This window comes from Giraffa tippelskirchi, chromosome 6 (genome assembly GCF_054371585.1).
Source record: "Giraffa tippelskirchi isolate mGirTip1 chromosome 6, T2T-mGirTip1v1.2.pri, whole genome shotgun sequence".
In the NCBI taxonomy this organism is placed as follows: Eukaryota; Metazoa; Chordata; class Mammalia; order Artiodactyla; family Giraffidae; genus Giraffa; species Giraffa tippelskirchi.
Window position 1 is genome coordinate 114,191,290 of NC_137280.1, and position 16,745 is coordinate 114,208,034.

Consider the following 16,745-nt stretch of genomic DNA (forward strand, 5'->3'; position numbering starts at 1 on the left):
TGTCCTTACAAGACACAGAAGAGGAGACACAAGAGGAGGAGATGAGGGCACACACAAGCTAAGGAATGCCTAGAGCCACCTGCAGCTGGAAAAGGATGAAGGAGTCTCTTCAAGAGCCTTTGGAAGGAGTGTAGCCCTGCTGACACCTTGATTCGGTACTTCTGACCTCTACAACTGTGAGACAATAGACTTTTGTTGTTGGTGGTAATTTGTTAAGGCAACCACAAGAAACTAGAAATTCAAATGACCAGCTCTTACCTCTTTGTATGGGATCTTTCCTCTACCTGGAGAAAAGTAGCCAGAACAGAGAAGCCAAAACAGAAAAAAAAGAACACCAAGAACTGAGCTGAATTCACCCCAGTTCAGAATGACCCATCCCTTACTAGCTGGTTCTCATCTCTAAATCAGGGACATGTGCCATTTCCTCCAGAGAGTGACTGTGAAGTTTCCATGTGGAGATGGATGGGGAGGTGGACACAAAGAAACCCCCTTCTTCTGTGTGTGCAGCTCTCACTGTACTCACTCACTGTTGCTGTTTTGTGATTAGTTTCCCTATCAAAGTGACAGGATAAGGTCTCACCTATGTGGAGAGAGGACAAAGTCCCTCTGAAAAGTGTGTGGTCATTCTAGGGTTAATCATGAGGAAGAGGCAAGTCCTAGACATGAAATCATAATTTGGAAACCAAGCTGCAGGCAACCTCTCTGGAGCTGGGATTTTGATATAGCAGCCTCCTTTCAGTTTCCCCAAATAGCCATGTTCTTTTTTGTTTTAGGCTTCTGTATTTGCTATTCTCTCTAGCCAGAACATTCTTTCCCCAGCTAACCTCTATCCTGAGTCTGAGTTCTGAAAAGCACCCTTCTGTGACTAACTAGATTAGACCAGGACCCTTGAAATACTGCCCTTACCCTAGTGCCCTCCTCCTCAGAAGCATGCCTCACTCTTACATCTTGTTCAATATCCTGACTCATTTGGTGTTATACCGCAGGTTCCATGGGCAAGAATGTGCCCATCTAGGTCACTTTCCTTCCCCTGAAGCAGAGTAGAGCACCTTCCCCATCCCCACCCCCACCGACTTCAGATAAGGGAAGTGAGCCTCAGGTCACATTCTATGGTTAGAGGTTATTCTCCAGTGGTCCCTGCCCCCAGCCTTCAGTTAAGCCTCATTCATATTTTCTGAGGCCAACTGTGGCCAGACGCACAAGTGAGCAACACCCCTGAAGCTTGCAGTCACCCTCAGGATTATCCCGGGGAGGGTGAGTCTCTGTCAGGGGCCAGGGCTATCACAGCTGCACCTCCGCATGGGGAGTCTCTCTTATTAATACTCCTGGCCTTGACAATTTGGATGTGAATTTATTGAAATGCCAACCAGTGAATTTCCTTATAACAGAAAATGTCAAATTCACATGAGAGATGAGTACAGTCCAACAGGGCCACCAGCATAGGATTTGGTAAAATGTAGACTAGATCAGGCAGAAGCAATGGGGGGTATCTATACCTGTGTGCCAGGGCTTCCCAGGTGGTGTCAGTGGTAAAGAACCTGCCTGCCAATGCAGATAGACATAAGAGACGTGGGTTCTGTCCCTGGGTCAGAAATATCCCCTGGATGAGGGCATGACAATCCACTCCAGTATTCTTGCCTGGAGAATCCCCATGGACAGAGGAGCCTGGCAGTCTGCAGTCCATAGGGTTGCAAAGAGTTGGACACGACTGAAGCGACTTAGCATGAACACATGCATACCTGTGTGCACTTGTGAAGGCTGAGTTACAGGAGATGCTGAATATAATGGAAACAGTGACTTGGAACTTCAGGCATCTCCTGAAAAGACAAGCCAATGGAATCACAGAGAGGTCAACTGAAAAAGAGCAGGACCACAGAGGGGCGCATCAGATTCCTTGAAGAACCTAGCAGTCCAAGTAATTGGAATAAGGTAGCACATGAGCCTGACTAGAGCCCAGAGAGAGAAGGTGCACTGGGCACACGATTACCACCAGCACTCAGGTTACCCAAAAGAGGAGCCCAAGTTAGACTTTTCTAGAAAAGGTTCCACATGTTGCTAATGCTTCTGGGATAAAAGCATTCGTCACCTCATCCACTTTGGGATCAATCTCCCACCAAAGCCTCAAATGTTAAACATCTGACTGGCCACATAGAATGAATTGTAGCATAGGAGGCAATAAATGTTTAGCTCAGAAAATTGGACAGTTACAATTTATATTCACTCCTATTTCTCCATCTTGGGATAGTTCACTCATCCTAATTAACACGGGGGTGGGGGTAACACTCACTACCCTCCTGCTCAGCCAGCAGCTCCTCCCACCCACGTGTCTCTAGCTGGAAAATCATTCTCTCCCAAATCTCAACTGAGAACACCAGTTGAACGAGGTCCTCTCTCCCTCTGCCAGTTAACAAGGAAATCCCTCAGGGTTGGGAAGGATGGGAGAAGTCAGGAGACAGACCAGACCAGACAACTTCCCAACATTCAGCAGCAGGGGATTGACTGGAGGCCAGGCCTCTGGTCTCTGAGGCTGATCTACACCAACTTCTTGGCTTTAAAGAAGCTCTTGAGGTGCTGCATCTGCCAGATGCTGGTGGCCACGAGGATGAGGGTCTGCAGGATGGACCACCACAGCACCCTCTGATTGGTGCTCTCGCTGGTCTGCCGGAAGCGCTCCTCTCGCCACTGTGGGAAGGGGAGAAGGAGGAAGGCATGTGGCTAGAATGGAACTGATCTCCAGCGGAAAAGCTGAAACAGCTACTCCCTGGGAGGTTACACGTCTGCTGTCCCAACTGGGCCCAGCCCAGCCCCTCACCCTCTGGTATTCCTGCTCCTTCTGGATCTTCTCCACCTGCTCCACCAGCTGCTGTATGCGCAGATGCAGCAGGGTCAGCTTGTCATTGGCCGCAAGTTCCGTATAATCATTGGTGTCTTCACCCAACTGCATGTCCAAGTGGATGGCCTGAGGAGCAGAGGAGCCAAGGGTTGGAGGTCAGGGAGAACCTGCAGGAAACCCAGCTTCCACACACTAGTCTGGGCCTGACTGAACTGAACAGTTCAGTTCCTCACACTCAGTGATGTGGGGACAGCCCTGCTCCAGGTGCCAAAATCCCAGATCGAGGCCCTGCTTGCATGGAGTTCCAAGTCCAAAAGACAGAAGAGACAGAACAAAATGTGCAGAGAAACCAAAGTGTGACTCAGTGTTTGAGACAGCCAGCTTCTAGGAGATCTGTGTCAGTGGGAGGTGGTAACGAAGAGCCTGGCAGCATTCAGCTGCCGGACAGCTCTGAATCTCACATTAGAAGCTTGGGCTTCATTCTAGAGATGGCAGGGGGCCTAGGGATGATTTTAAATCCAAGTGACTCCCTCCTGGGTCCCCTCTCATTCTTCAGGACCTGTCCTCTGTAGGCTTACTTCATGGAAAGCCCAGCCCTCATCAAGAGACACCACATACGGAACCCTTCTCACCCCAGGGACTGAGACATTGAGGACTGGTAATGTTCCCCTCCATACTCACCAGTTTGCCATCATAGAAGAGGGCGAACCGGATGGACTTCAGGTGAAGGCAGACCTGGTGCTCTCCTGGAGACTGGGAGGTGAAGGTGAAGCTGCCCCGAGGGCCATACTGACGGGCCAACAGATTCTAGCAGAAACAGCTTCTGGTGAGCACAGAGAAATGGACCAGAAACCTGCTTCTAAGAGAGGAACTCCGAGGGTATTCCAGGTTCTGATCCCCACTGGCCAGACCAGGAAGGAGGGTGTGAGAAAAATGGCATCCGTCCGGGTTTGAAAATCTCAGATCCCAGCACTGCCAATACACAATACTCTACAGTTTGCAAAGAGCGTGGCCTTCCTTGAGCCCTTCTGCCTGTGAGGAGATGGTCCCTCCTCTAAGAAACGGAGGGTTAGGGAGGACTAGGCATTGACGCTGGAGACCGCTGATCCAGGCAGGGGTCGGGTGAAGGGGGCGGGGCTGCAGGAGGTCAAGGCCTGCCTCACCTTGTTCTCAGGGTCCTTCACAAACACGAACAAATTGATCCACTGCGGGGAGGGCTGGTACTTTTCCATAGCAGGGTCGTAAAGCTCGGTCTTGTAGTTACCTAATGGAGAGGCAGCCTGGATGCATCTCCATCCACAGTCGTGACCAAGAGCCCACCAGGGACTTTTGGTCACAGGGGTGGTGGTGGGCGGAGGAACAGGAATTTCTGGTCTGATTGTGGGGCCTGACCACAGCCCTCTGGCTCTCTCTTCCCTTCTCCAGCCCTGTTTTTCTGCTGTTATCCGGATCTGGATCAGTCTTGCCTCCTCCGTGTCCCCAACCCCTGCTCAGGCAATGGAGAGGGTGCTTTGACCACACAGCTGTCCACCTGTTTCCCATCCGTGCCCTCCCTGGGGCCTGAGCTGATCCCGCGGGCCCCATCTCCCATTCCCTGTCAGGGCTCTGGGTGTGGGTAGGGCAAGGGCGGGACTGGCGGCGCGCGCGCACCTATGACCACGGTGCCATCGGGAATCTCCTGAATGAAGCACTTCTCCTCCAGCTCACGGACCTCGAGGTAGAACGCGCCCCCGCCGCCCGCCAGCGCCAGCAGCTGCCCCAGCAGCAGCGGCAGGGCCAATCCGGCTGCCCTCGCTCGGCCATATCCCAGCCCGGGACCGGCCCGGGGCCCAGGGCCTCGTGTCCCGCAGGCCCCCGCCACTTTCTCAGGCGAGTCCGAGGGCCTCTGCGCCCCGCCTGCGGAGACTGCGAACTAGCGCACAGACTACAAATCCCAGGAGCGCCAGCGCGGCCCCGCCCCAGGGGCGTTCCCGCGAACCAGCGTTGCGAATGGGCCACGCGAGCTCCCAGCCTGCCAGTGAGGCGCTCTAGAACGCTTTCCTTGCCTTACCTCTCTTAATTCTCGCAAAAACCCAAGGAGGCAGGTGCTCTTAGTGCCATCTTGTTGATGTGGTAACTGAGCCTCAGAGAGAGGAAGGAAGAGGATTGCCCTCTGAAACTTGCAGAGCAGTTGCCAGAGATGGGTGGCTGGGCCTAAACCTCAAGGAGGTTAGAAGTGATGGTAGACGGAATGGTGAGACAGAATGACAACTGCATACAAGCCCCGTGGAGTTCAGAGGCTGAGATAGTAGTTCGGGAAAGGGAGGGAGAAATGTCCCTTTTATGGAAGGGGTAAGTTTGACTCAGGGCTTCGCAGGTGGAGCTAGCGGTAAAGAATCTGCCTGCCAATGCAGGAGAGGGAGGAGACACAGATTCAGTCTCTGGGTCGGGAGGATCCCCTGGAGGAGGACGTGGCAACCCACTGCAGTATTCTAGTCTGGAGAATCCCACGGAGAGGAGCCTGGTGGACTTCAGTCCATAGGGTTGCAAAGAATCGGACATGACTGAAGCGACTTAGCAAACTCGCAAGTTTGACTCAAGCTCTGAAAAATGGTTAAATCTCCCTGAGCAGCGAGGGAGCAAGGACCACTTAGGTGGAAAGACCTAGAATTACCTAGCAGCAGTAGGACAGTTAAGGTACTAGAAAGTTTACGGGAAAGAGGAGGTAAATTGGGCCAAATCACTTGAGGGGGCAGAAGCTGCCAGGCCCACTTGACAGGTGGGACCCTTCATCCAATGGGACCAAAAGAAGAGATCGTGGGTGAGCCTGGAGAGTGAAAGAAGGCAGCAGGAATGCAACTGGAAAAGGAGAGGGAATATACAACTGAAAGGTGTGGGAGAATGGGGCCAACATGACAGGATAGGGACCCAGGAATAGAAAATCTCAAGAATTTCAAAGCTCACAGTGCCCTGAGTAGGCAGTGTAGACCCAAGCATCAATATAAAGCAGTAATCTATCCAGATGGTGGGATGAAGTCTTCCATACATACTCATTGGTTTATTCAGCAATATAAAATAATGATGATGAAAATGATAATATTCTTTTATTCTTCTGTGCCAGCCACTGTTTTAAGCACTTTTAAGTGTACTAACTAAATTAATATTTTTAAAACTTCATAAGGTAGATTCTCATGGGATTCCAGTTTAACAGGTGGAGAAACAGTGGCAAAGAAAAGTTGAGTAATAATTGCCCAAGGTCATCCAGCTGATAAGCAGCAGACATTTGCTCACACAAGCTCTGGGCAAGACCTTACGATGCATATTGGACAAAAAGATGAATAAAACCTGTCTCCTTCCCTCTAAGAACCCACTGAAAAACAAAGCATCAATGTCAATACAGTATTTTAAGATTAATTATATGTTTAAGTTACCAGAAATTGTCCCCCCACTTTAGCAGTGTGGCCCGTTGATAATTCTAGGGGAACGTTTTTGTTCCTTCATTGAGAATGATCTTTAACAAAAATGGCAGATGCAAGTGTTAACAAAGGCAGATTCTTTAGAAAGGTCAATTAAGACAACAAGTGAAAAGCATCAGTTGGATTTGGAAACTAGTTGTTCACAAAGGGCATTCACCAGGAGCTGGGAGCAGGGATGATGACTCAGGGTTTGGGAGACTGAGTGAGGTGCTGTCCATGGTCCTGAATGGTGATTACCAGTACCACTGCCTGCATTAAAGGACTGGTTTTGTTTTTGTTGTTGTTGTTGTTTTTATATAAAATTTCCAATCCCTTATGAACCAATGCTTTTGTAAAACAAAATTTTAAAATATGAAACATTATGTGCTTGGATGTCACATCAATGTTAAATTTCTACAAAAGTTTCTAAACACTCAATTTCTGTACTTTATCTCTTTGAAGATCTATAACAAATGCTCATGGACCAACACTGGCCCACAGTGAGTAGTACTGTTTCATAGCCAGTATTCAGACTTCCCACAGAAATCTTCTAAAGGGACAGAAGTGTAAAATTATTAGGGGCTGCCAAGACATGCATGTAAGAAGACAGCACACCAGCAAGATTTCAAAGTCAAGAATTCAGATGTTGGGAATGGTGACATGGTTTCCAAGTGGCAAAAGTATTGTTTTGATGATAAAACCTGTTTTTAAGTGATGACAGCGTTGAGAATATAAGAGCAGTGAGGGATTCTCCCACTTGACAGTGATCTCATTCCATACTGCCAAGACTGCTGAACCTGGGTGTCATTTGTGAGATTCAAAGGGGATATTGGGAGAACTACATCTGCTTGCCTTATCTGGGGTTCCCCCAAGATCTAGTCTCTGCAGGCCTCTACTACGTGCTGTGCCCTTTTTAAAGGATGTCCCAAACCCCCATTGCTGCTCTCTTTTCCACTTGCCTAATTCCTATTCACCCTTTCAAGTCTCAAGTGCAGCTGCACTTTCTTAGGTGTTTCTAATCCTGGGTTCCTTGGGGCCTTGTATTAACCACGTTGAGTTACAGTTGTCCATTCACACTCAAGTCCCTTAGGGCTGATGGCTAGAAGGGATAAAGACAGGTTTCTGCCACAAATTTATCTCTGTTCTCACCAAAGCCTAGCAAAAATCCAGGAACAGCATGATTGTGTGATGGATGTTTGGTTAGAGAAAGGGAAGAGAGATGAAGGAGAGAAAGAAGAAAAGTATGGAGAGAAAGGAAGGGGAATAGAGAGGAAAAAGAAAGAGAAATTGGAGAGAGAAAGAGAGAAGAGGGAAAGGATGAAGGGGGAAAGAAGAAAGAAAGGATGAAGGAGGTGGGAAAGAAAGAAGGAAGAAGAGTAATGGTGAGTCATAAGCACTGGAAAAGCCAAAATCTCTGTACCTGATGTCTGGCTTTTCTTGTGATGTCCCCTCCTCATTATGCCCATTAGGCATCTCAAGCTGAGGATGGTGGGGGAGGAGGCTTATCAGGGTTACGATGTCCTGCAGCTAAAATTGGAGCTTCCATGTGCAATTCTGCTCTGGTGCTGGATGGATTCTGTTGGTTTGCTGGTGACCTCCACTTCATCCCCAGGATACCACAGTTTCACTGTCCCTTCTTCTGGTCCATTGGCCTCTACATTCTTCCTCCTCCCTGGCCTGTAGAAAAATATTCTTTGTGACCATCTCCACAAAGGTATTTCCTATGCGTGTTCTTTCCCTGTGCTTTCTGTCCCAGAACACCTAGGCACTGAAGGGCATGTATGTGCTGCATCCAGGGACATCAAGAACATTATCACTCTGGATCTGGAATCAGCTACACTTCTTGATTCAGATACCTCCTGCTCCCAGGCTGACATTGATCCCTCTGACAGAATTCTTTTACTCCTGGTGAGTTTTCTCACTGTCTTCCCTTCCAGTTTTCCTCAGATCTTCGGGCAATGGGTCTCACAGGTATGTGCCTGGCTTGGTCCTCCCTCCTTCCTGCACTGCAGGGGTTCCCATAATGAGGGCAAATCAAAGGGAGTGTCTCAGTCCCTGAGAATCAGGAAGCCATTGATCCCAGGACTCAGCGGACTACTAGGGGTAGTGTGGCCAAAAACAATACACTTAAATAACACACTTAAGTCTCAGCTCTACTCCAGCCAAAATGTCATTATACTTTTCCACAGTAAAATATTTGAAGCATCCTCAAAGTTCTCCACCATCTTCCAAACATCTTTTCTGGATGATTAAAGAAATGCACAGACTTGGCTGAAGCACCAGGACTCCTCTCTGGGCTCTGTTTTAACCAAGGGCAAACCCTCTCCTCTCATGCCTGAAGTTGTATAAATGAACCTGGACGCGGGATGCAGCTTTCTCAGACATTGTCTACTGCTCATAACCCTTTCTGTCAAGTTCCCTAACTGGTAACCACTCCTGCCCTTGACTGAAGACTTCCTCTCCAGTCTTTCATACAAATGGGAAACCCCATTCTTTAGGTTCAAAGATCATTCATTGTCTACAACGAGATAGAGCCCAGGGGAAAGGTGGAGGGAGGAGAGGGGAGGAAAATGGCAAATGCAGACAGTGACACTTAGTTACTTCCACTTTCTCCCCCTTTCCTCTCCTCTCTTTCCTCCCCTCTCTCCCATAGCACCTCCCACCTCTCTCTCCTGTTTTTAAAATGCAAGTTTTACTATTATTTAGGCATGGTGAGGCCTAAAGATAGGAGATGATTGCTATTGAAAAGATAGTTGGGGACTTCCCTGGCAGTCCAGTGGTTAAGACTCTGTGCTTCCTCTGTAGGGGATGCAGGTTCAATTCCTGATTGGGGAACTAAGATCCCTCATGGAGCATGGTGCGGCAGAGAAAAAAAAAAAAAAGAAAAAGAAAAAGAATAAGGATGAAAGAAAGAAAAAAAATATATTTTCTTACTCACAGTTCTCAAGAGGACTGTTTACACCACATCATGCAGGGCCACATGGGGAAACACCAGGTTGGTTAGGAGGCAGGAGTGAGGGGAAATCATGGGTAAAAGCCTTTATTGTGGTTTCCATGGGAAGGGGTGGGTGATTGGTTAGTTTGAATAATTTCAGCAGTCTCTGTGGTGTTTTGGCTTTCATTGGTTGTCTGGTATCTGACCATGGGGTGATTAGGGCAGGAGAAATACTAGTTTGGCACATGAGAGTTCAATAAAGATGGTGGTTGAGGGCCGGTGGTGGTGGTGATGGTGATATGGGCTTTGGATTGGTTCTTTTGCATCTGAAAGATACCCTCTGAGTGGAGTTCTTTGCTATTTCTAAGAACTGACTCACCCTGGGAGGGGCAATGAGGGCCTAGATGCCAGAGCACCAAGACCACAGAAAATAAGAAAATACGGTTAATACACTCCCAGCCAGAGTCTGTGCCACTGGGTCTCCAAAAGGTCATGGCAGCATTCTCATCCCAGCTACACTGAAGTGTTTACAAACCAGGAGATGGGGGTCAGAATGGAAAGGCAAGAGTAGAAAGGTGGGTCACAGTCCTGTCTTCTCTTGGACTGGAGTGGAGCAGATTGGGGCTGAGGTTAAGAGGAAAGTAAGACAATTGGGTTTCTGCTGCTGCCACTGCCATAATACTGCTATACCAAACCTGGTAAGTCCCAGTTATACCCAACCTGGTAAGCCCCAATCATGTTTCTAGCTTTGAATAACAAATTCAAATGACCTAAGGTGGGTTCTGGTCTCCATCCTTCTCCATCCCCCTCCTTAAAACTAGGATTCAGGATTCTGGACTAGCTCTCAGTTGATTATATGAGCTTGTACCTTGCTTCCCTTCTCTGGTGCTCAGATTTTCCTGCCCCTAGGGCTGATCCAGATGAGGGCTCAGCCGCTGTGCTGCTTGCTGGTCCATGTTGCAGAACTCTCTGCCTCTCAGGGGCTTGTGTCAATCACTCCATCCTACAGTCCCAAGTGTGTAGATACTTGTTGATTAAATAGGCACTGCCAGCCCTGGAGAGAAAGGGAACCCCAGGACTGCTCCCTGAGTGTGGGAGAGGTGGCACTGGTGTTTGCTTCTCAGGAAGCAAACACCTCCTCCTGGGGGAGTTTCTGCCTTAATAGTTGGATGGAATTAAAGTGAAGTAAGTTCTTCAGTTACCGTTAACACTGATTAATGTTATTTGATCTCTAGTTTCCCTGTTCCCTTGAATGTATGTCAAGAATAAGCTCCATACTTGTGTCCCAAATCTCTCTCTCTCACACACACACACACCTTAGGTATACATTTTTTTTTTTTTAATTTATGTGGTGGAACTGGGTCTTAGTTGCAGCATGCAGGATTTTGATCTTTGTTGCAGCATACGGGATCTTTAGTCTTAGCTTATGAACACTTAGTTGTGGCAAGTGGGATCTATTTCCCTGCCCAGGGATTGAACTCTGCATTGGTAAGATCCCCTGAGGGAGGGCATGACAACCCACTCTGGTATTTTTGCCTGGAGAATCCCTTGGACAGACAAGCCTGGCAGGCTACAGTCCATAGAGGTGCACAGAGGCGAACATGACTGAAGTGACTTGTCATGCATGCATGCATAGGAGCATGGAGTCTTAACCACTGGACTAGGAGGGAAGTCCTTGGATATACATAGTTGAACATTCATATTCTCCTACTGCTGCCTTCTTTACTTTCCCTGTATTATTTAATCCCTTATGAACATTTTCCTTGTTACTGTTCAGATTCCCATCTCTGAGTGTTCTCCAAGCTGTAGCCCTGGATTTAGGAAACCTGTTTAGGACATGAAGCCTATCTTCTGCTTTGACTATGTCAATGCTCAGTGGGGAAGATTTCCAGCAAGACTGATAAAGGTCTGGATAGAAACTGTTTTCTTTTTCTACACTGCTACAGAAACAGAATGTGCCAAGAGTTGTCTGCTTCTTGATGAAGAGGGAATTCATAGGACCTGGACTCCATCTTAGGCCTATGTATGCTGATCATGCTTGGCTACCTCTCTAATGGACTCTAAACTCTGTGTTTAGTGCCTATGGAAATGACAATAAAAGGATAAGACCCCCGCCAGACAGGGGAACCATGAAGATCATATCCAGGTTACTCATTGCCTAGGAGAAAACATACACTAATCACCCCTGTCTCTGGACAGGCCATAAATTTTTCTGTACCTATCAGAGTGTAACCTTGGGCTTATTGATTATTGGCCAGTTGTTTAACTGTTTGAACACATAACACATAAATGATGAGATTATTGTGGTTGTATTTACCCTTCCTTTGTTTATGTAAGTCTCAAGGAATTTGGGGTGGTGAGTTCAGACACGTACACATCGGGTATGAAAGATTTTCACAAATGCTGGTCGGGGTCCTTGACTAAGAGAAGACTCTGACTTGGGCCCGCCGGTGCAATAAACTGCACTCCACTACTTGCATTGTCCTTCTGAGTGAGTTTGTTTCCCAAAATGTGTGCCTACAACATTGATAGTCCAATTCTTAATGTGAAGACTCTGACTTAAAGAACTCAGAGGAAACCGATGGAACATACCAGAGAGTGTGTCAGACTAAAAGTGCAGAGCCTGGTGACCGCATAGCTTGGGAAATATGACATGTGTGTGAGATGTGGATACATCCCTCTCCTCATCTCTCAAGAAACTTCCTGTAACAGCACTTTAGTAAAACTGAAAATTTAAATTTAACCATGGTAAAAGATTGAAAGATTTCCTTCTAGAATCAGGAACAAGGCAAAATGTCTATTCTCACCACCTTGTTCAGCAGCACATCAGAAGCTGTAACAGCTGCAGTAAGGCTGAAAGAAGAAATAAAAAGCATGCAGATTGGAAAGGAAGAAATAAAACTATCCCTATTTGTAGATGACTTGATTGTATAGATGGAGAATCTCAAGGAATCTACAAAAAACTCCTAGAACTAACAAATGAGTTTAGCAATTTGCAAAATATAAGAGTAACACAAAGAAATCAAGCACATTGCTATGTATTAATAATAAACATAAAGAAACGAAATTTAAAATGTAATACCATTTACAATCATGCCAAAGGAAATTACTCAGGTAAGATCTAAGCAAACCATGTACAGGATCTGTTTACCAAAAGTTACAAAATCCTGATGATAGAAATCAAAGAAGACCCAAATAAATGTAGAGACATACTGTATTTGTGTACCGGAACACTCAGCATAGTAAAGATGGCAATTCTTTCCAAATTAATATTCAGGTTTAACACAATTCTTATTAATATCTCCTGAAGAAGGAAATGGCAACTCACTCCAGTAGTCTTGCCTGGGAAATACCATGGACAGAGGAGCCCAGCTGGCTACAGTCCATGGGGTTGTAAGAGTAGGACACGACTTACCAGCTAAACAAAAACAACAATCAAGATGATAGTAATAAAGGCTATGTGGTATTGGTAGAAAGATAGACAAATAGCTCAGTGGGACAGAACAGAAAACACAGAAATAGACCAACAGAAGCCATTCTGATTTTTGACAAAGATACAAAGCAGTTCGACAGAAGAAAGATATCATTTTTTTTAAAGGACTTTATTTTTTAATGCAGTTTTAGGTTCACAGCAAAATTGAACCAAAAGTACCGAAAGTTCCTTGCCCAGAGCATGCACAGCCTCCCCACTGTCAACATCCTGCACAAAAGTAGTACGTTTGTTATAATCAACTAAAGTACATCGATACACCATTACCATCCACAGTCTATAGTTTACATCAGGTGTCACTATTGGAATTTTGCATTCTATGATTTTGGACAAATGTATGATGACATGTATCCATCATTGTAGTATTACACAGAATAGATTCAATGCCCTAAGAATTCTCTGTGTTCTACCTATTTATCCCTCCTCTACCCCTCACCTCACTCCTAGCAACCATTGATCTTTTTTCTTTTTTTTTAATATTTATTTATTTGGCTGTGCTGGTTCTTAGTTGCAGCCTGTGGGATCTAGCTCCCTGACCAGGGATTGAACGCAGATCCTCTGAGTTAGGGGCACAGAGTCTTAGCCACTGGACCACCAGGGAAGTCTATAACCACCACCGATCTTTTTATTGTCTCCAGTTTTCCCTTCTCCAGTGATAGTTTATGGTAAACGAGGTCAGATTCATGACCAGGCTTGATCACTTAAGAGCTTTTGTGTAACAGAGTTTTATTAAAGCATGAAAAGGGACAGAGAAAGCTTCTGACATAGACATCAGAAGGGGGATGGAGAGTGCCCCCTTGCTAGTGTTAGCAAGGCCCTAGGTGCTTTTATCAGACCCACTCCCACATACATCTTAAGATAACAGGATTAGTCTGAAGGTTCTTGTTAAGGAGAAATATATCCTCGAGCAAGATACGTTGTTGTTACATAATCCTTACTAAGATTAAGGAATGTAGAAAAAAAGTTTGTCCTTTCCTCCTCCTTGAGAATTCCAGACCCCTATCTTCTCCTTGAGAGCCCCAGACCCCTCTCTCCTCCTCAGGGACGCCAGACTTCTGATTAACCTTCCTAGGAATTGACTCTCTCACCAGAACGGCAAATGGTTAGCATCATTTCCCTAGTGGCTCAGACGGTAAAGCCTCTGCCTACAATGAGGGAGACCTGGGTTTGATCCCTGGGTTGGGAAGATCCCCTGGAGAAGGAAATGGCAACCCACCCCAGTACTCTTGCTTGGAAAATCCCATGGACAGAGGAGCCTGGTAGGCTACAGTCCACAGGGTCGCAAAGAGTCGGATACGATTGAGCAACTTCACTTCACTTCTAGCATCATACAGTATGTGGCCTTTTCAGTTTGCCTTCTTTGACATAGTAATATACACTTTTGGTCCTTCGTGTCTTTTCATGGCTTGATAGCTCATGTTCTCTTAGTGCTAGCTAATACACTATTGCCTGCATGTACCACATTTTATCCATTTTTCTACTGAAGGACATCTTGGTTGCTTCCAGGTTTGGGCAATTATGAATAAAACCACTATAAATGTCAGTGTGCATGTTTTGTGTGGACTTCAGTTTCAACTCCTTTGGGTAGATACCAAGGTACATCACTGCTGGATCATACGATAAGAGTATTTTAGTTTTGTAAGACACTGCCAAACTGAATTCCAAAGTGACTGTACCACTTTGCATTCCCATCAGCAATGACAGAGTTCCTGCTGTACAACATCCTCATCTGCATATGGTGCTGTTGTGTTCTACATTTTGGCTGCTCTAAGAGGTATATATAAGATCTCCCTTTAGCTCAGTTGGTAAAGAATCCTCTTGCAATGCAGGAGACCTGGGTTCAATCCCTGGGTTGGGAAGAGTCCCCTGGAGAAGGGAAAGTCTACCCACTCCAATATTTTGGCCTGGAGAATTCCATAGACTATATAGTACATGGAGTCACAAAGAGTCAGACACGACTGAGTGACTTTCACTTTCAGAGGTGTATGGTGCTATTTCATTTATTTCACTGGTGTTTTAATTTGAAATTACCTAATGACTTATGACATGATTATGTTTTCATGTGCTTATTTGCCATTTATATGTCTTCTTCGTCAAAATGTCTGTCTAGGTCTTTTGCCCATTTTTAATTTGGGTGGTTCATTTTCTTATTGTTGAATTTCAAGAGTTCTGTGTATGTTTTGGGTAGCACCCCTTTCTCAGATGTCTTTTGTAAACATTTTCTCCCATTATATGGCTTGACTTTTATTCTCTTCAAGATAAACTTTTCACCAAATGATGCTACAGAAATTTGTCATCCTTAGGCAAAAACTAAAAATATAAAAAAGAAAGAAAAGAAAAAAATGTTGACCTGTCTCATACCTTATACAAAAATTAACTTAAAATAGACTACAGGTTTAAATGTAAAATGTAAAACCCATAAGGGGAAAAAAATTGATAACTTGAACCTCGTTAAAATTTTGAAATTTTGCTTTGTAAAAAACCTTGTTAATAGAATGAAAAGATAAGCAACAAAGTGACAGAAAATATTTGCCAAAGTATTTTCTGCATGTATTTGACAAAAGTCTACTATATAGAATATATGTAAAGAACTGCCATCATTCAAAAGTAAAAATTCAAATAGAAAATGGACAAAGACGTGAAGAGACATCTAATTAAAGAAGATGTAGAGATACAAATAATTGCATGGAAAGATGTTCAACATCAGCCATTAGGAAAATGCAAATTAAAACCACAGTGGAGTTGAAACAGCATTTCTCAGATGGGACTCAATGTAAGCTCCTTTCAATTTTTTTGCGTATATACCTAGAAGTGGAGTTGCTGGATCTTACGGTAATTTTATTTTAAATATATTTTTTTATATTCCCATTAACAGTGCCCAAGGGTTCCAATTTCTCTGCATTCTTGCCAACACTTATTTTTTATTTTGGGGGATGGAGGTACTATCTCATTGTAGTTTTGATTTGCACTTCCCTAATAGCTAATTATGTTGAGAATCTTTTCATATGCTTATTGACTGTTTGTATATCTTTTTGGAGAAATGTCTATTCAAGTCCTTTACCTATTTTTGAACTGAGTTTGTTTTTTTGTTTGTTGTTGAGTTTTAGGAGTTCTCTGTATATTCTATATATTAATCCTTTATCTAACGTATGATTTGCAAATGTTTTCTCCCATTCTGTGGGTTACCTTTTTACTTTGTTGATAGTGTCTTTTGATCCACATTAAAAATTTTTTCATAAAGTCCAAATTGTCTATTTTGTCTTTTGTTTCTTGTGCCTTTGGTATCATATTCAAAAAACAACTGCCAAATCCAATGTCATGAAACTTTGGCCATATGTTTTCTTCTAAAGGTTTTTATAGTTTAAAGCCTTATGTTTAAGTCTTGAGCCCATTTTGAATTTGTTTTGTTTATGGTGGTAACAATGAAAGTTCATTCTTTTGCATGTAGATACTGAATTTTCCTATCATGTTTTGAAAAGACTGTCTTTTCCCTATTGAATGGTCTTGGCACCCTTGTTGAAAATAACTTGACCGTTATGTGAGGGCTTATTTCTGCACTCTCTAGTCTGTTCCATTAACCTATCTGACTGTAATTTATGCCAGTACCACACTATTTTGATTAATGTAGTAAGTTTTGAAATCAAGAACTTGATTCTTCTTTTTCAAGATTATTTTGCCTATTTTGTGTTCCTTGATATTCTATATGAATTTTAGGATGAGTGCAAAAAAAGTCACTGGGATTTTGATAGAGATTGCGTTAAATCTGTAGTTTGCTTTGGGTAGTACTGACATCATAAATTATTAACTTTTCCAATTCAAAGACACATAGGGTGTCTTTCTATTGATTTATGTCTTCTACAATTTCTTCTAGAAATTTTTTGTAGTTTCATTATACAAGTCTTTCAACTCTTTGGATAAGTTAATTCCTAAATTTTTTTGTACTATTGTAAATGGGATTTAAAAATTAACTTTTTTTCCAGCTTGCCTATGGGAATAGAAATGCAACTGATTTTTTGTCTTGACTTTGTATCCTGCTATTTTGCTGAATTTGTT

At 44.5% G+C, this 16,745-nt stretch overlaps 1 protein-coding gene across 1 annotated transcript; it reads right to left on the reverse strand.

The window, feature by feature from the left end:
- Nucleotides 1–1,331: 1,331 nt before the first annotated feature.
- Nucleotides 1,332–9,940, reverse strand: LOC145510881 (transmembrane emp24 domain-containing protein 9-like). Its single transcript, XM_081503047.1, has 7 exons — nucleotides 9,898–9,940; nucleotides 9,161–9,196; nucleotides 4,484–4,549; nucleotides 3,997–4,097; nucleotides 3,515–3,640; nucleotides 2,813–2,959; nucleotides 1,332–2,682 (listed from the first exon to the last, which is right to left on the reverse strand). The coding sequence occupies exons 1-7, from the start codon at nucleotides 9,938–9,940 to the stop codon at nucleotides 2,533–2,535; spliced, it is 669 nt and encodes a 222-aa protein (XP_081359173.1). The 3' UTR covers nucleotides 1,332–2,532.
- Between the last annotated feature and the right edge of the window lie 6,805 nt (nucleotides 9,941–16,745).